The 18,554-nt window shown below is 57.8% G+C and overlaps 1 protein-coding gene across 6 annotated transcripts in view; it reads left to right on the top strand.

The window, feature by feature from the left end:
• The first annotated feature begins 4,042 nt into the window (after positions 1–4,042).
• Positions 4,043–18,554, top strand: part of LRRK1 (leucine rich repeat kinase 1) — a 134,587-nt gene continuing 120,075 nt past the window's right edge. For 3 of the 6 annotated variants that reach the window (XM_089311165.1, XM_089311169.1, XM_089311171.1), the window contains exons 1-2: positions 4,043–4,184; positions 8,986–9,207. In XM_089311165.1, coding sequence (XP_089167291.1) covers positions 9,027–9,207 — 181 coding nt within the window. In that variant the 5' untranslated portion in view covers positions 4,043–4,184; positions 8,986–9,026. Of the gene's footprint in view, positions 4,185–7,080; positions 7,333–8,985; positions 9,208–18,554 lie in introns of all 6 variants that reach the window. The other 3 variants (XM_089311167.1, XM_089311168.1, XM_089311166.1) reach the window with 3 other exon arrangements.

Here is an 18,554-nt window from a genome sequence, read left to right on the forward strand (position 1 = left end):
TTGTGGTATGCGTGTATATGTTCTGCATGGGAGATGTGCACGGTGTTGGGGATGTGGGGGGTTGTAGGGTGTGATATTGTACCTGTGGGATATATGGTTGTGGGGGGGTATGTTATGTGTGGGCAGTGAGGTATGTGGCATGCATGGTATGTGGGTGGTATTGTGTATGCGGTATACATGTATGTTTATGGTGTGAAGGGGTATATGTTATGTGTTGGTATTGTGTGTGTGTGTGGTATACATGGTGTGTGTGGGTTGTGGGTGGTGTGGGGGTGTGTGTGGTATATGTATGGTATGTGTCGTATAGGTGGGAGTGGTTTGTGGTGTGGTATGTGGTGGGGGAGGTATGCAGTATGTTGGGGGTGTGTGTAGTGTGTGTGTATGTGGTGTCATGGTGTATGTAGGGAGTGGTGTGTGGTATGTGTGTGGGTGTTGTGTGTGTGCTGTGCGTGAGGAGGTATATGGTATGTTAAGGTGACACTGTGGTGTAGGGGTATGTGGTATGTTGGGGTGACTGTGGGTAGTGTGTGTGTGCTCTATGTGGGGACTGGCTTGTGGTGTGTATATAGGTGGTGTGTGTGCGGTGTGGTACCTGTGCAGTGTGTGGTGCATGTGGTGTGCATGATGTGTGTGTGTGTGTGTGGTATGTGTATGGGTGTTGTGGGGGAGGTGTGTGGGGAGGTATGGCATATGTTGGGGTAACTGTGGGAGTGTATGGTGTGTATGTGGTGTACATGGTGTGTGTGTGATGTGTGTGGGGGGAGTATGTGGTATGTTGGGGTGACTGGGTGGTGTGTGGTATGTGTGTGGTGTATTTGTGGAGTAGTGTGTGGTGTGTGTGGTACCTGTGCAGTGTGTGGTGTGTGTGCTATGTGGTGTGCATGGGGTTGTGGAGAGGTATGAGGTATGTGGTGGTGTGTGTGGTGTATGTGGGAGTGTGGTGTATGTGGGAGTGGTGTGTGTATGGGTGGTATGTGTATGTGTGGTATGTGTATGGGTGGTGTGTGTGTACCTGTGCAGTGTGTGGTGTGTGTGGTATGTGGTGTGCATGGTGTGGGGGGGGAGGTATGTGGTATGTTGGGGTGACTGTGGGTCACCTGTGTGATGTGTGGTGTATGCGGCAGTGGTGTGTGGTATGTGTATGGGTGGTGTGTGTGTGGTACTTGTGTGTGTGTGGTGTGTGTGGTATGTGGTGTGCATGGTGTGTGGGGGAGGTATGTGGTATGTTGGGGTGACTGTGGTGTGTGTGTGGTGTATGTGGGGAGTGGTGTGTGGTATGTGTATGGGTGGTATGTGTGTAGTGTGTGGTGTGTGGTGTGTGTGGTGTACATGGTGTGTGTGTGGTGTATGTGGCAGTGGTGTGTGGTATGTGTATGGGTGGTGTGTGTATAGGTGGTGTGTGTTTTGGTATGTGTGTGTGGTGTGTGTGTACCTGTGCAGTGAGTGGTGTGTGTGGTACATGGTGTGCATGGTGTGTGTGGGGAGGTATGTGGTATGTTGGGGTGACTGTAGGTGGTGTGTGTGTGATATGCATGTGGTGTATGTGGGGTGTGGGGTGTGTGTGGTACCTGTGCAGTGTGTGGTGTGTGGTATGTGGTGTGCATGGTGTGTGTGGGGAGTATGTGGTATGATGGGGTGACTGTGGGTGGTGTGTGTGTGGTGTATGTGGGGAGTGGTGTGTGGTGTGTGTGTGGTACCTGCGCAATGTGTGGTGTATTTGGGGAGTGGTGTGTGGTATGTGTATGGGTGGTATGTGTGTAGTGTGTGGTGTGTGGTATGTGTGGTGTACATGGTATGTGTGTGGTGTATGTGGCAGTGGTGTGTGGTATGTGTATAGGTGGTGTGTGTGGTACCTGTGTAGTGTGTCATGTGTGGTATGTGGTGTGCATGGTGAGTGGGGGGAGGTATGTGGTATGTTGGGTGACTGTGGTGTGTGTGGTGTATGTGGGGTGTGGTGTGTGTGTGGTACCTGTGCAGTGTGTGGTGTGTGTGGTATGTGGTGTGCATGGTGTGTGGGGGGAGGTATGTGTTATGTTGGGGTGACTGTGGGTCACCTGTGCAGTGTGTGGTGTGTGTGGTATGTGGTGTGCATGGTGTGTGGGGGAGGTATGTGTTATGTTGGGGTGACTGTGGGTCACCTGTGCAGTGTGTGGTGTATGTGGGGAGTGGTGGTGTGTGTGTGTGTGGTGTGTGTGTGTGGTACCTGTGCGGTGTGTGGTGTGTGGGGGAGGTATGTGGAGGCATGTCTCTCTACAAACAGACCCTTTGGCGTGAGCACTGTGGGCGGGGCTAACCCACCACCTGGGATGGCCACATCCCCACATCAAGGCGCCTGTCCCCAGGACTCGGGGGCGGGGCACAGGCCAACTTTAACAGGCACCCCCCCCCCCGTAGGCAGCAGGCACTGGCTCCGGTGCTTGGGTCCCTGCCCCCCAGCGGGAGGTCTGCGTGGAGTTCTGGCCTCCTGGCTTCATCCTGCACCCCCCACCGGGTGCTGAGGGCGTTCAAGGAGTGAACCAGTGGACGGAAGATCTCTCAACCTTTCTCTACTGCTCCGCATCTCAAATAAAAATAAATACAACTTTAAAAATGAATAATAAAGTGGGCCCTTTGGAAGGTCGTGTGCCGCCTCCCCAGTGTCGCTGTTCCTCGCTCGCTCGGAGCCAGGACCTGAGCCTGCAGGTGGACAAGGAGAGGACGCTGTGCCTGCGCGGCAGGTGCCCAGTGGGAGACGGCGCAGGTGCAGGCGGGCGGGAGGTCCGGCCCTGGTCTTCAGCGGAGACGCGAGCTCAGGAGCCGGCTTCAGGCTGCAGGAGTTCTCCCAGCCTGGGGGGAGGGTGTGGGGTCCTCGGGGGTCCTGGGTCAGACGACCTCAGGAAGAAGGCGAAGCGTGACCCCCCGTCTGCGCCTTCTAGGCCACGCTGCGGCTGAGCGCGCCTAACGGACAGAGCTCACGGCTGGGTAGAACCGGGCCATCCGCGGGTCCACCCCGGGGGACATTTCCCCAAGCGGGTTTAAAGACAAAGTAGGGCACCGCCGGGCCACGTCCCCTCCCGGGTCCGGCGATCCCGCGAGGCGGCGCTAGGTGGCGGGGCCGCGCGTGCGTCCTGCTCTGCGTCCGTCTCCACCTCCAGGCGTCTCGGGCTCTGCCATAACCGCCGTGTGGCGTGAGACTTGGACCAAGACGCTGCGCCCGCTCTGCGGGGAGGGCGGCCTCGGGGGAACAGGCCGGAGCTGCGGGTGTCCCCGAGCCCCCCACCCGCTCCGGGGCGCGTGCGGGACCCTGCAGCCGCGGCGAGGGGGGCGGCGCATTGTCCCCGCGCTGTGTGCGAAGCCCCGGGAAGTTGGCGTCGCCACGTCGCGAGAGAGGAGCCCGGGGCGGCTGGCTCCCGAGCCGTCGGCCTTGCCTCTCTCCCGGGAGGGCGCAGGGAGCAGGGGCGCGTGGACACTAGCCTCGGACCGAGGCGCCACGAGTGGCCGGTTTCCACCGAGTTTTCCTTGCCCGCCCCAGAGCGGACGGTTAGAAACGGTCCCCCACTTGGCAGCGCCTTGGCATCCGTGCGCCACCCGACGGCACACGCCATCGGCGCCAGAGTTCTCGGGAACTGGGATCCAAATGCAGGCTTGGGCAGGGGCAAAAGTCGTCCAGATCCAGGGGTGTTTTGCTTGCTTTCACAATCCGCATTCTCCGTCCTCGTCCTCTCCCTACACCGCCCGGGAAGGAGCCACGCGCGAGGAGCAGGGCGGGACGCGGGGCGACACGCACGCTGGAGGCCCACCCGCCGAGGGGCTGCGGGTGCCTGGCGGAGCTCCGCGCGCCCCCGCCCCGCGTGGGATCAAGCAGGGCGCCCGGCCCCATGAGGGCGCGGGGATCCGGACGTCTCCAGCGTCAGTACCCAAGCTCTGCATCGCCTCGGCTTTGCAGGCGGGGGAAACTGAGGCGGGGACTGCCGGCGCCCGCGGTGGGAGGGCTGGCCGCCCTGCGCGCCGCCCGCCGCCCGCCCTCGCGGCCCGCCCGCCCGCCGCAGGATTGAGGAAGTGCGTCTGGGCCCGGCCCGGCCCCGGCGCGCGGCCCCAGGCGCGGGGGGCTCAGGGCGCGGGCACTGCCAGGCCCTGGCCGGCTGCTGTCCTGCGGGCCCACCCCGCGCGGCCGGACCCCGACCCCGCCGCCGCCGCCGCAGCAGGTAAGTGCCGCTCCGGCCCGCGCCCCCCGAGGGCCCGGCTGCCTCCTGCTGCCGGGCCTGGCGCCGAGCGTCCGCGTCCGCACCGCTTCTGCCTGCCCGTGGGTCGGCGCGCCCCGCAGCCCAGGCCCCGCGCTACCAGCGGCTGCAGGGTCGGGCCCGGGTGGTCTTTCCCGCAGGGGCCGCGGGCCGCAGCCCGAGGGGCGCGGAGGGCGCGGGGCGATCCTCCCCTGCCGCCCCTCTTCTTCCTGCCGAGCCCGGATCCCGCCAGCCTGCGGGAGCGCGGTCGTGCGGGAACCCCGGAACCCCGTGCTGGACAAGGCCAAGGCCAGGGCGGCCGGCGAGAAGAGGCAAAAGCGAGAAACACCGGGGCGGTTTCCTCTGCCTCTACTTGGAGCGCGCGCGGGTGTCGGGAAGGGACTCGGGGCGCCTTCCCCCTCCCCGGGGTCTGCGGCACGCGTCCTTCCCTGGGGCCTGGCTCTCTGCCTGCGACCCTGGAGCCTGCGGGCGACCTTGCCAGCGCAGACCCCAGAAAGGGGTGCGGGCAGGCTGGGGGTCCACCCTGGAAGGCGGTGGGCCGCCGGTGCCAGCGCCCACCTGCCCTCCCGGAGTTGGAGGCCGTGAAGGTTCCCCCCACCCCCAGTCACCTCCCCTGCCACGGTGGAAAAACAGGGGCCTTCGGTTCTGTTTTTAGCAAACCTCTAGCCGGAGGCACCCTATTTATATAAAACTCCCGCTCGCTCACGGGTAACAAGGTGAATTAGAGGAACCGCTAGAGTGTGCCCGATTTGGGAAAACATTGGCATTAGACACCTTTTATGATTTGATTCTCATTAGGCTCGCTTGTGGCCCAGAAGGGAAGGGAGAGAGAGTTAACTGCATTTTAACCTGCACCTAGCTTGTTCCCAAAGCACACTTTGGGGGAGGGGTAAGCCCCCCCCCCAAGTGCACTCTTAGGCCCAGGTGGAAGCCCCACAGTTGCCCACATTGTCCAGGTGCTGTCTTTAGCGGGTGTCCCACACTGTGCCCTGTCTGCCCCTCCTCGTCCAGGCCCCAGCCTCTCCCAGGTGACAGCCCCCTTCCGCTCCCGCTCCCCTTGGCGGCCAGAGTGATTTTGTTTTAAAATAACAAATGCACAGGACAGTGCTGGCCCTCTGTTCAGCATGTCTCCTGCCTCGCCACTGGCATGAAATCCAGGGAGCCCCTTGCTCCGACACCCCCAGGCAATCCGGCCTCTGCTGTCCAGAGCCCCAGGCCACCATCCCCCGGCTGCCCTGGCTGGGTCACTGTCCAGCTCTGGGCCTCTGCACTGCTGGCCCTGGCTGCACGCGTGGCCTTAGATGGCCTGCCGTTGCCACCCTCTCTCTTCCACACCCCTCTCTCTGCACGCATCTTGCAAGTCCACTGGCTGTGCGTTCCTTCTATGTCTTCTTTGTCACCTCAGGGTCTTCACTGGAGCTCCTGGGATGGGACCAGGTCTGTGTTGCCCTCTGCAGGGTCCCCAGGAGACGCCCAGTGCCCAGTGGTGGTTACAGTGACTGAGTATGCATGACCACTGTGGCTAGCTATGCTATGGTGACTGATGATTGGACAAGCATAACTTATACAAGAATACTGCAAACATGTGCCACATGGAATTAAAACATATGTTTATTTTGATGCAAAAATATTGAAAACCATGCATAATTTTTTAGATATATTTATTTACTTGAAAGGCACAGTTACAGAGAGGGAGGGACAGAGAGATTCTTCATTTGCTGGTTCAATACCCCAAAGGGCTGGGCGGGCCAGAGCCAGGAGCCAGCAGCTTCCGCCGGGTCTCCCACGTGGGTGCAGGGGCCCAGGCGCTTGGGCCATCCCCCAGTGCTTACCCACGTAGATTCAGAGCTGGGTGAAGTGGAGCAGCCGGAACTCAACCTGGCATCCATATGGGATGCGGCATCTCAGGCAGCGGCTTTACCCGCTACACCACAGTGCTGGCTCATGCATAGTGTTTTTTATAAGCCACATTTTCCATGAACTTTTTGAAGACGCCCTCGTTTGTGGTTCCAGACTTGCGTAGGACTTTCATTCCCAGCCGTTGCGTGCCGAGCTGTGACAGAACGGTATGCTTCTCTGGCCTGCAGCTCCATTATATGTTGGTGTTCACAAACCCATTACACTTAGGTTTGTAGGCAAACCAGTAGCGATCGAGGGTCACGAACAGTACGGAGGGAACGGCTGGCATCTGGAACTGTGGACCAGCCACCTTGACCTGGCCCTTTGATTCACGTGGGAGCTGGACAATAAAAGCACTTAGGACCTGCCAGACTTGCAAGGGTCGTCTTTTTTTTTTTTTAAAAACAGGCAGAGTGGACAGTGAGAGAGACAGAGAGAGAGAAAGGTCTTCCTTTGCCGTTGGTTCACCCTCCAATGGCCGCTGCAGTCAGCGCACCGCGCTGATCCGAAGGCAGGAGCCAGGTACTTCTCCTGGTCTCCCATGGGGTGCAGGGCCCAAGCACTTGGGCCATCCTCCACTGCACTCCCTGGCCACAGCAGAGAGCTGGCCTGGAAGAGGGGCAACCGGGACAGAATCCGGCGCCCCGACCGGGACTAGAACCCGGTGTGCTGGCACTGCAAGGCGGAAGATTAGCCTATTGAGCTGCGGCGCCGGCTGCAAGGGTCTTCTAACACTTTGGTATTGTCGGCCCCCTCCTCCCAGAACCTTCTGGAAAAAGACCTGGGTTTCTCCCGTCAGAAACCTTAGGGCAGCTAGCTTACTGAGCTGTCTGCCCCCCCTCCCAGCTTCAAGACTCACTAGTCCATTCCTCCCAGAAAGGGCTTGGGGAAAACAAGGTAGGGTGAATGGAAGCTTCTATTTTGTTTTCCATTAAGTATTTAATTTTACTCACGAATTCAGGTAGTTAAGAGTTGGCCAAAGGAAATTGGTGAAGTTTAAAAAAAAATGATAAAGACAAACATGGCTGCAGGAGACCTCCTGGTGCTCTGTGGAGACTTCGAAAAGAAAAGAAAGTGCGTCACCTACGGCCACCACTGCTGCGTGGTCCATCCCCAGATGCAGCTGGAGGAAGCACACATCTGCTTGCAGACAAAGACGGAGCAATCTTGAGCTACCTCGTCTTCATGCTTCTACCTTGGAGCTGAAGCCAAAGTACGAATCATTTAAAAATTGCTCCAGCAGCAGAATCCGACTTCGGTAGAGCGATTTGCAAAAGGAAACTGAAAAGGGGAACAGCGTGTCCTGGGCGAGGCTTAGCCTGAAACACTTTGCAGTCTTTTTTAAACTTGAATGCAGTGTGTGCTGGGGCACTTCTGTTTTCAGAAGGAATGTCTGCCTCTCGGGCTTTTCAAATGGCACCTGGTGCTTGTGGGCCGCCCTTCTCAGAGGGGTGTCCAGAGGCCGGCGGCCACGGAGCTGCTCAGCTTCTGCACCCTCATCCTGACTCCCTGGCTGCCGGCTCCCCCCGGCCCCATCTCCAGCTAATTTTCCGAATCGGGTTCTTTGCCAACCCGGCTTCCCCTTGGTCCTGCTCAGGCGTTACCCACATACCGTTTCTCTAGACTTTTCCCTCTTTGGTTCATGGCGAGACCAAGGCTCCGTGTGGCCTGCTCCTGCACCTTCCTCTGCCTTGAAGAGGCCGCCACTTGGCCACGTTCCTGATTGCCAGGCTCTGGGATAAGAGATTTCCAGTGCCCTTGCGGCCTTTGCTCTGTAGCTTGCCCAGGGCTCACGCCGCTTCGGGCACCGTCTGGACGGCACCAGCTGTGGGGGGAGCCAGCATCTTGTTGAGTGTGTTAATCGGGCAAGTGGAGGACCCCCAGGCCAGCCGAGTCCTCTCGCTGCCACTGCGGCCAGCGACCCGCCAGCCCTGCGTGGAGAGTGACTGCACACTCTTTGTCATGGTTGAATTCCCAAGTGACCCTGAGTGGGTGCCAGAGCCTGGAGCCAGGAACTCAGTCCAAGTCCCCCACAGGGGTGGCAGGAGCCCCATTGCTGGAGCCGTCACTCTGCCTCGCGGAGTACACTCGGGCAGGAAGCTGGCATTGGAACAGAACTGAGACTGGGACCTGGATGTCCCGAGGGGCGTCTTCCCCGCTCTGCAGACGCCCACTTCTCGATTTAGATTCCTCTTCCTCTGACTCAGAGCTTCTCCACCTTGGAGCCGTTTGGGACCAGATGGCTCGCGTTGCGCACAGCTGTCCTGTGCACTGTGGCATGTTTAGCACCGTCCCTGACCCCTCCTAACTCTGTACATGTAGCAACCCCACCACCACCAAATTGTGACAGCCAAAAATATGGCCAGACATTGCCAAACGTCCCCTGGGAGCAAGGGGTAAAACCTGTGGGGCGCCTTTCTGTGAACCCCCAAAGCTCCCGCTAACTTGACTTCACCAGTCGCGATTCCTTCGAGACCTTTCTCTTGGGGCCTTTCACCTGCCTCCCCTTGTGAGATTTCCTGTCCCGCTCTGGGCTTTCAGAAGAATCTGTCCTGGGCAAAGGGAGGACCCTGTGTGTCCCTGGCACTGCGATGTGTGTTGACTGAGAGGGACCCTGTACAAGTACATGTTTTGTGATTGCTTCTCAGGTAGACAAGATGGAAACCCAGTGTGAAGATGGGAGGTGGGGTGCACTCTGTTTTTTTCACTCCTCCCTCCTGGTGATGGCCTGGGAAGAGACCTGTTGCAAAGAGAAGGAAACCTTGTCACAGGATTGGTAGGGTGCATGACCTTGTCACAGTCGGTATTGGCAGGGTGCAGGAAAACACTTGCTGCAGCTTTCTGATTTGATGTTGCTCTTTGCCAGCAGGATGACCCAGCTTCCTGCTCAGCCATGACCGTGTTCCCATGCCTTCACCCACCCCACGGGCAGTGGCAGCAGCAGTGACCGCGGTGGCACCTGTCTTCAGAGACCCGCTGTCTCCAGGGTCGATGGCTGGCATGTCGCAGAGCCTTCCCAGCATGTACTGGTGTGTGGGGTCGGAGGGGTCAGCCGTGTGTCCGGAGCGCACCATGGAGACCCACGGTGGTAAGTACAGGGCTGGCTGCACCTGCGTGGGCGCCGGCTTTCCCTCGCGGTAGTCTCGGCCACAGAGGAGCGAGGGCGTTTCAAGCAAAGGAGATGACACCTGAATCATCGGGGCCTTTTCATCAGACATCTTAAGGGTCTCAGTTAAATTCTCAAGATTGAGGGGCCGTGTACAAGAAGTATCGTGGCCTTGAAGACGTAAAGAACGGAGCCATCATTGCGTGTGGGCTATGGGAGCTTTATTATTTTTTAAATGGGGTTTGGTTTTGCATTATAAAAATAATGCGTATGTATTAAAGAAAACAATGTGGAAAGGGAAGTAAGAGAAACATCACCCGTAGTGCCCTACACCAGGCGCAAGCTCCGGGCACCGCTGCCCCGCGCTCTTCCCGGTCCTTCTCGGCACTGAAGGCGCTGCCTTTGAACTTCGCTTTACCTGTGAGGTCTGCGTCGCTTCGTATCCTGCTGTTTCTCTCCGAGCATCTCTTCGCCGGTGTTCACCCAGGGGCCACTCGGTCACGTGACCAGTGACTAACGCGTACCATGTAGACTGGTGTTCACCAGACCCTTGTTTTCCTTTCGCTCCCTGCTGTTCACTCTGGCTTTGAGGTTGTTCCCCGCGTCAGATTTTCCGAAGTCGGCTCATCAGGTTTGAACCTTTTTAAGCCTCTTTACAGCGATTGCCCAACTTTGCAGGAGAGCTGCACCACTTTGAACCCCAATAGAACATCCTGGATGTTGTAACAGTGAAGTGCGCTAATCTCCTCATACCTACCAGGAACTAACTTCAGTGCTTAAAAAAAAAAAAAAAAACACCTCCTTTCATCCCCACAACCACTGTGAAGACGCCGCCTGTATCTTTGTTTTATGGCTGGGGAACTGGAGGTAAGAGCGGTCTGCACGCTTGCCCAGGGTCAGCAGCTCGCAGAACTGCCATCCGACCCTGCCTTGGCCGGGCCTGGGCCAACTGTCCGACTGTCGTGAGGCTGGGCCCTCCTGTGTTGGGTTGAGGGGGCCCAGAGTTTGTGCCCTCCGCGTGTTAACGACTGGGTGCTGGACCTCGCCCAGGAGCCCTCTGTTCGGGTGCTGGGGTGTTTTTTCTCCATCTGAAATGTCCAGAGGCCAGGCAGGGCGATGTTCCTGGAAGGTCTCTCTGTGCATAAATCAGATGATGAAATGGGAGAAGAATTCGCTTCGTGACATCGCCCAGCACTGAATGTTCCTGGGCGTTCTGCTTGAGTCTTTTTGAATTTTTTTTTTTTTTTTTTTTTTTAGCCAGATGAATGTCCTTCTACTGTTGCTTGGGAGGAAGGCCTTGCTTTATGAGCGCAAGAGCAAGCTGACACGAGCAGAGAATGCCGGGTCCGAGTTGTGGGTCGCGCCTCCCCCTCTCCTCGCCGTCATAGCTCTGTTATCCCACCTGCAGCTCCTCCCAGCCGTCCTAAGAGGCAGGGACTGGGGTCCGTCTCAGGTGTGTTCGATCGGTCACTATGTCATGTGAAAGAACCCCACAGGGGACCGTGCCGGTTGCCCTCCTTGGTCCAGAGGTGGTGACCTAAACAGGTGCTTCTCCCCGAGGCCTGCAGAATCTCAGGTGCCAGTGGCCAGGCACCATCTGGACCACGGGAGCAGCGTCGCAGGGGCGGGAGGCAGGCGTGGGCATTTTTCAAGTTCTCCCGTGGTCCCAGTGTACAGCTGGGCTGAGAACCAGCCTGAGTGGAGCCCCCCATAGCAGCACTTTCCAAATTGCGCCGTGCCCACGAGTCCTCCCGGAGTGTCTGGGTGAGTTAGTTGCCCTTCCTCAGCCTCCTGGCTCATGCTGAGGAGTGAGCCGATGCCTTCCCAGAGGTCCCGGGACACACCTGGAACCTGCCCTGCCTCGGGGCTTGGGCTAGGGCGGATAAACCAGATCATGTTCGTGTGTGCCGAGGGGTCAGAACCCTGGTGCCCCCAGCCCCCATTTTACCCCTTAGAAGTCTGCATCGGAGCCCTGCACACGTCCTTCGTGAGGTCCCCTCACGGAGGGAAATGAATCCCAGGACCCCCGGCCACTCTTGTTCTGAACATACCTGGGGACGTGCAAGGGCGGAGGCGTGCTGGGTCTGGTACAGCCGCCGCTGGGCGCCGTCAGGTGCTCGGGATAGGGGCCAGGGCAGGGAGAGGACCTCCTGTGACCCCTGAGGCTGATGGAGGTGTTGCTGCAGGGTCGAATGTGAGAAGAAAGGGGCCCGGTGTTCCAGAAAATCCCTGTATCTCAGCACTGGGAGCCCAGGCCAGGCCGGAGCTGACCGCCTAGCAGCATCACCCATTCCAGGGACCAAGCCTCTCACACCCACTGCAGGGCCACATCTCGGGATATAAATAGGAACGTCCTGTCTTACCACGAGGCTAGGTCCCAGAGGCCACGGTTAAGCTGAGAACGCACTCAGTACACCTGACTGGACAGCGAAGCTCCGCCGAGGCCCCTTCACTCCGCTCAGAACACTTGCGGGAGCCCACAGTGGGGCAGACCCACCTGACACAAAGTCTGTTGCATGATTAGGTCTTGAGTGTCTCCTGGCATTTACTGAGCCCCGAACTGGAAGTGAAAAACAGACTGGTTGTGCGGGTGCGCTTGCTTACCTGGGGAGGTAGGAATGTCGTGTAGTTGAAGTGTTGTAAGTCGGATCCGTGTGTCTAAAGCCGGACCGCAGTGGGGACATGCCAGGCCCGGGGGAGGGGGAGTGTAGTGTCCTCACTTCCGTGTGCTTTGTGTGTCTGTGGGGTGCGTGCTGTCTCGTTGAACGCACATGACTTGTTCGGGTTCTGCATGATCACTGTGATCAGAAGGAGAAGCACTCCGAGCTGGTTTTCCAGTTGCTATTTCTGTAACGTCTGACGCTTGGAATTAGTCTTCCAGTCCACCTCGAGCGTTCACATCCACTGCCAAAGTTGCTTTGCTTTTCTTTTTTTTTTTTAAGATTTATTTATTTGAAAGTCAGAGTTACACAGAGAGAGAAGGAGAGGCAGAGAGAGAGAGAGAGAGAGAGAGAGAGCTCTTCTATCCACTGGTTCACTCCCCAGTTGGCTGCACAGCTAGGACTTGAACCGGCGCCCATATGGGATGCTGGCCCTGCAGGCTTCACTCGCTATGCCATGGTGCTAGCCCCAAAGTTGCTCTTCTGTCCTCTTTCCCCCTCAAGTCTTCCTGCGACACCTGGGGAATGTGTGACCCAGTACTCAGTCCCTGAGCCCCTGCAGAGCCCACCCTCCAGCTTTGTGCCGCCCCCTCTTCTCCCCAGACTTCTGCGATTGGAGGAAGCCTGCCCTCCCCTACATCCCGGGGCCGGCTTCCAGGAAGCCTCTCCCAGAGCTAACTGGCAGCTCAGGCTGCAAAGTCGGCTGCCAGGAGGAGAACCAAGAGTACTCCCGTTCCGGGGCAGCCTTTGCTCCCTTCCAAAGTTCCTGGAAGATAACGTGTTCGGAAATGATGACGTTTTTACTGTACTTCCAAGAATAGCTTAGACAAAGAGCCACACCCCTCTCATAAACCTGAGTTACTTCTGGGTTTCCAGGGGTGGCATTTTGTGTTTTTATTTGGGGAGACACACCTGTGCTGTTCAGACCCCCTCCGGTGGGTCTGAACGGGTCATGCCCCCAAACCCCTGGGTGTAGGAGCTCCACACACGGCGGCGGCTGGGTGGTAGGAGCTCAGAGCACGGCGGCAGGAAGGTGTGTCCCACCCTTGTCCCTGGAGCGCTGTCAGCAGTCCGCTCGCCTGTGGTACCGGAAGGCCTGGTTGTGCAAGTCCACAGCCCAGTGACCCTGGGAGAACCACGTAGACAAACACGCCACTGGACACTCTTCCCTGGGCGCCTGCCCCCAGCCAGAGTGGAAAAACCCGTCCTGCTGGGCGCCGTGAGGCCCCTGGGAAAGCGGAGCAGTAAGGAAGCTTCCAGGTAATGCACGTTGGGAACACTCGTGAGGCTTCTGCATTGCAGAGGTGAGTGTGCCTGCGCAGACATCGCTCACACCCCTGCGTCTGCGGGGTCCAACTCTGGCCCCGGAAGCTGCGACACAGCCGCCCGCCTCTCAGCCCAGGGCCCATGGCTGGACCCAACATGGCCCAAAGGAGGAGTCTTCTGGAAGCTCTTCAGATACCAGGTTGTTATCTGACTTCTCCCAGTGTCCTTTTTCCCCACTTGATCGCTTTTTTTTTTTTTTAAATCTGTTTTATTAAAAGCATAGCTTCTCGATATGAGGGCCCAATTTGCTCAACCAAGGGGCTTTTCCTGGCTTCCAGAAACAGAAGTAGGAGATGGACTGAATTAGGAAGTGCTTGGGGACGTTGCGTGTCTTCTGGCCAGGTCCCATGTTGGGGAGCCAGCCCACATCCTTAACCTGTTCCTCGTGACCGGGTCTGGCTGGTCCCTGCTGAGTTGTGTTCACACAGTGGGAGCCAGGAGAGGAGGGGTGGGCGTGGCTGGACAGGACAGGAGACCCCGGCCTGGACAGGCGAGTGCTGCGCTGGCCTGGCTGCAGCAGCTCCTATGGCCGCCCTGGGGAGCGTGGCCAGCATCCAGTAGGGCATCCTTTACTGAACGAAGGGCAGAAAGGAAGGCTTCCCTTTGTGGGCGGGGCCGGAGTGGTGGGCGGGGCCGGGGTAGTGGGTGCGGCAGCCATGGGTGGAGTTAAGGTGTCTGTGCCTTGTGCCCAGGAAGAGCCCAGGCTCTGGGCTTGCTGCGGCATCTGGACCTTAAGTGGAGGCTTAGATCTGCTCCTAGTGGTTTGCCCGCTTCCAGGAGCAGGGAGCTGGCTACCGTCGGACCATGCTAGCCTCTCCAGGGCTGACTGTTGGGGTGTTCACGTGCATCTCCTAGCTCCACGGATTGAGGCTGCAGGAACCCCCAACCCCTCTCTTGGGTTGCTGGAAGTCCTCTTTCCTGGGGACTCCCGCTCACGCTAACCACCCAGTAGCTTTAAGGGCAAGCAGGCGGCAAGTTCACACGTCCCATGTGGGTGTCTCTCGAGTCCCTTTGCACCTTAGTCTGTGGACCAAGCATTAGGCCATGGCCGTCTGGTCTGGGGAACGAGCAGCCACCTCCTCCCGGGGCCTCTTCTGGGCACCCAGAGCCTGAAGGTGGTCGCTCAGCCGGGCCTCCCCCTCCCCCTTCCCTACCTTCTCCCACCCCTTCGTCCTCTGTGGGACAAGCAGGGCAGCCCCGGCCTGCATCTGCCTTGGTTTGCAGCGGGTCGGTGGCCTGTGGGCAGGGAGGTCCCTGTGTGGACATCCCGGGTCCCTGTGCAGAGAGAGGCAGGGCTCTTCGCCCCTGTGATCCACACTTTGAAGGAACCAGAACGGGAGGTTTTTATGAAATTCTTCCTCTCCCTGGGAGTGGACCCTCCCTGCCAACAGCGTGTGCATAACATCGAAACTCTCGCGTCTGAAGTCCACTAACATTCCTGGGCACCATGGGGACCGAGAGCCGGGGACTTTTGGTATAGAAGTCCCTGACTTATGATTCTTGGACTTTATGAAGGCCACGAGAACCGTACACCTTGCCTAACACCCATACCTGGAATTTTGGGTTCAGATCTTTCCCAGGCTAGCACTGTGCTTCTGATCTGCTCCCTGAGGCGGGGGGCGGGGCAGCCCCATGGTCACTATGGGAACAACCGACTGTGCCGTGCGCTGTGATGTGTGGTTGGTTAGAGGGGTTCAATGCATTTCCATCTTAGGGTATTTTCGACTTACAGTGGGCTTATAGGGGTGTAACCACAGTGTAACTCAAGGAGCATCTGCGATGCTTAGCAGTCCCAGGTCTGCGTCCCTTGCCATCCCTGCCACATGTGTTAGGCCCGATTCCACTTCACTGTCTTGCTATTTACTGGAAGGCATTCATCATAAAGACGGAAAGAGGAAAAAGACAGAAACAGAGCATTTGTCTCGAGCAGTAGGTTCCTCCCGGGCCCGTAATCTGTTGTTCTGGGAGGAATCGGCGGTTGGCCAGAACTGTGTTTTCAGGTGGAAAGGACTTTTTGGGATTGTGGCTCATTGTGCTGATTTCTGCTGGGTTGTGCTTGGGTTTTTAATTTTTTTTCTTCCTCCTTCCTCAGCTACCCCCGGCACCCCACACCCAGGGCATTGGGTAGAGTGTTGGTTTCTAATTGAGTTGTTTCCATTTCAGGAGAATCAGAAAGACAGCGTCTGTGACACTTGAACTTTTCAGACACGGAGATATTTCAAGGCATTTACATGGTATTATTTTAGGTGCACATCCGCGCGTGGATTCAAATTTGAGGTTAGAATTTGTTTACCAAAGGGCAGGAACGTGGGCCTGAAGTTCCTGTGGGCGGCTCACTTTGGACTTCACCTGGCCATGTGCCCAATTAGAGACAAGTGGGCGGGCCCAGCTGCCCACACTGGGGGTGGGGGGGCGGCTGGAGGTGGAGGACTCAGGGCGGCAGGGTCCCTCCGGCTGCTCCGCCCACACTCCAGGCACCAGCGGCTCTCGTGGGCGCTTGCCCCCGTCTCTGCCTATGCATCCCCCACACCTCTGGGTTCCAATACAGACAAAGCGGCCCTGCTGGACAGTGGCCAAGGAATATTCCCTTGTGTCCAGCTCTTCCCTGAAGACCAAGAGAAGCCTTGTTTTCGTGTAGTCGCGTACATCCTTTTGGTAGGCTGGCGCTCTCTGGCTGTGCCCTGAGTGTATTTCCCTCCGGGCAGCTCCCTAAGCACACGCACGTGTCTTCATGTCATGTGTGTGTTTCTGGGTTTGAGGGTGGAATAGTCATTCCTACGAATGAGCATCCTCCCTTGAGTGGCGTCTCCTGCCTGATTTGAGGGTGTGGCCGTAAGCCGGTGTATTTCATTCCTCCCCTGGCACAGCGCCGTTGGGTCCTTCTTCCTTTTGCTTGTGGGACAAGAGTCAGGTATTAGTGCGTACGCCCCAGCAAAGTTGCAGGGTCAAAGAATAACCACATTAAACATCCTCAAAGGAGTGAGTGCACACGCCTGGCTCCAGAAGGGACTGTCGTGTAGGAAGCGTGACAAGGCCGTGCCCTGGTGTCAGGTCCCCAGAGGCTCTCCCTGTCCTGTGTCTGGCTGGGTGCCACTCTCTCCCAACAGGGGAGCGGCTGCTGCGCTCCAGCCGGCACAGGCCTCGCTGCCCTCACATTCCCACCTCGCCCCTGCCCGTTTCCTGCCCTCGGTGCTGTTCATCCCTAGGCTGCCGTCCCGCTGGTGGGCGAGGCCTGGCCTGGGGGCACCTCTTCCCGTCCTCCCTCCCAGGCCTGTCAGTCCTCTGCCTCCCGCCTGGAGCTCGTCCTTGGAGCCCTTGTCTAACTGGACGGCCTCAGCCAGGAGGTCGCAGGGGCCCGTGGGCGGCCCCATTGCTGAGGGTCTCTTCCTCTTGCCCTTCTCTGAGGGCTCAGCTGGAAACTGTGGTTGAGCCCCTCCCTCTCCGGTCCTCGGGCGGGGCTCGCTTCTCCTTGCTCTGTGGGTGACCTGTCTTCTCTCCGGAAGCTCTGAGGGTCTTCCCTGTGGGCTTCATCATCTGATGACAGTGAGAGAGAGACAGACAGACAGAAAGGTCTTCCTTTGCCGTTGGTTCACCCTCCAATGGCCGTTGTGGCCGGCGCACCGCGCTGATACAAAGCCAGGAGCCAGGTGCTTCTCCTGGTCTCCCATGGGGTGCAGGGCCCAAGCACTTGGGCCATCCTCCACTGCACTCCCTGGCCATAGCAGAGAGCTGGCCTGGAAGAGGGGCAACCGGGACAGAATCCGGCACCCCGACTGGGACTAGAACCCGATGTGCCGGCGCCGCAAGGCGGAGGATTAGCCTAGTGATTCGTGGTGCCGGCCCCCTCCCTGTATTTTCTTTGCTGATGTTTCTGTCGTCTGCCTCTTTCCTGTTGGCTGGTTAAATCCCTTATCTTTCCTCCTGTCTCCCAGTTCCTCTTTTTAAAAGTGGAAGAGATTCTCTTGGTTTTTTATCTTTTACCCCATAGGTTAAACATTTCATGTTGGCCTTTGTGTTGAACTTCCAAAAATTCTTTCCCATTTTTTTGGTAAGATTTACTCATTTACCTGAAAGGCAGAGTTACAAAGAAGCAGTGGCAGAGAGAGAGAGAGAGCGCGAGAGAGAGGTCTCCCATCTGCTGGTTCACTCCCCAGATGGCTGCAATGGCTGGAGCTGGGGCCCAGCAAGGGAAGTGGAGATGAGCTCAGCATGAGGGAGTAACTGCAGAATGGCCGCTGTGGCTGGGGCAGAGCTGGAGAAGCCCTGAGCGGGGCTGGAGAGGGGAGGCTTCGCAGCAGGCCGTGGCGGGGCTCAGAGACTCATGGCAACGTTGAGAGCAGTGTCGTCTGACTTAGGAAGGTAACAGCTGTTACTGAGGCCCGAGAGCGAGGCACCGGCCTCAGAGGGTATTGTAGGAGAGGGGAGAAGAGGGAGGAGTGGGGATGTCTCCAACGAGCCACCTCATAGCTTGTGACAATTCATGATTTCCTGGGATTTTGTGGGCTGAGAGTCTGGGCTACGGGGCAGGGGAGGCTGGTACTGTGGTGCAGTGGGTTAAGCTACCATCTACAACAGCGACATCCCAGCATTCTCTGTGTGCTCTAGTTCAAGTCCTGGCCGCACTGCTTCTGATCCAGCTCCCTGCTAATGCATCTAGGAAGGCAGCAGAGGATGGCCCAAGTGCTTGGGTCCCTGAACCCATGTGGGAGACCTGGATGGACTTCCTGGGTCCTGGCTTCACTCTGGCCCAGCCCCAGTCATTGTGGCCATTTGGGGAGTGAACCAACGGATGAGAGATCTCTGTCTTTCCCTCTCTCCCTCTCACTCTCTCTGTTACTTTGCCTTTCAAATAAATAAGTAAATCTTAAAAAACAAAAACAAAAAAACAACTGGGTATGGCTCAGCCGGGCAGTTCTTGCTTCGCTCAGACGTCAGGTGCCATGACACTTCTCCCTATGGAAAAAGTTCCACATGTTTTCTCATCACTCACACATCTAGCCCACGCCTCTTACAGCCCGTGCTTAAATTCCTAGAGCTCAGTGGCAGAAGCCCCCAGGCCTCCTTAAGGCTTAGGCCCAGAACACCTCTACTCACTATCATTTTTTTAAGATTTATTTAATTATTTGATAGAGCTACAGAGAGAGAGAGAGGTCTTCCATATGATAGTCCCCAACTGGCTGCAGTGGCTGGAGCTGCGCTGGTCCGAAGACAGGAGCCAGGAGCTTCTTCCAGGTCTCCCACATGGGTACAGGGGCCCAAGGACTTGGGCCATCTTCCATTACTTTCCCAGGCCATAGCAGAGAGCTGGATCAGAAGTAGAGCAGCCAGGTCTTGAACCGGCGC

Source organism: Oryctolagus cuniculus, chromosome 12 (genome assembly GCF_051225735.1).
Source record: "Oryctolagus cuniculus isolate XC-2025 breed Fujian yellow rabbit chromosome 12, ASM5122573v1, whole genome shotgun sequence".
Classification (NCBI taxonomy): domain Eukaryota; kingdom Metazoa; phylum Chordata; class Mammalia; order Lagomorpha; family Leporidae; genus Oryctolagus; species Oryctolagus cuniculus.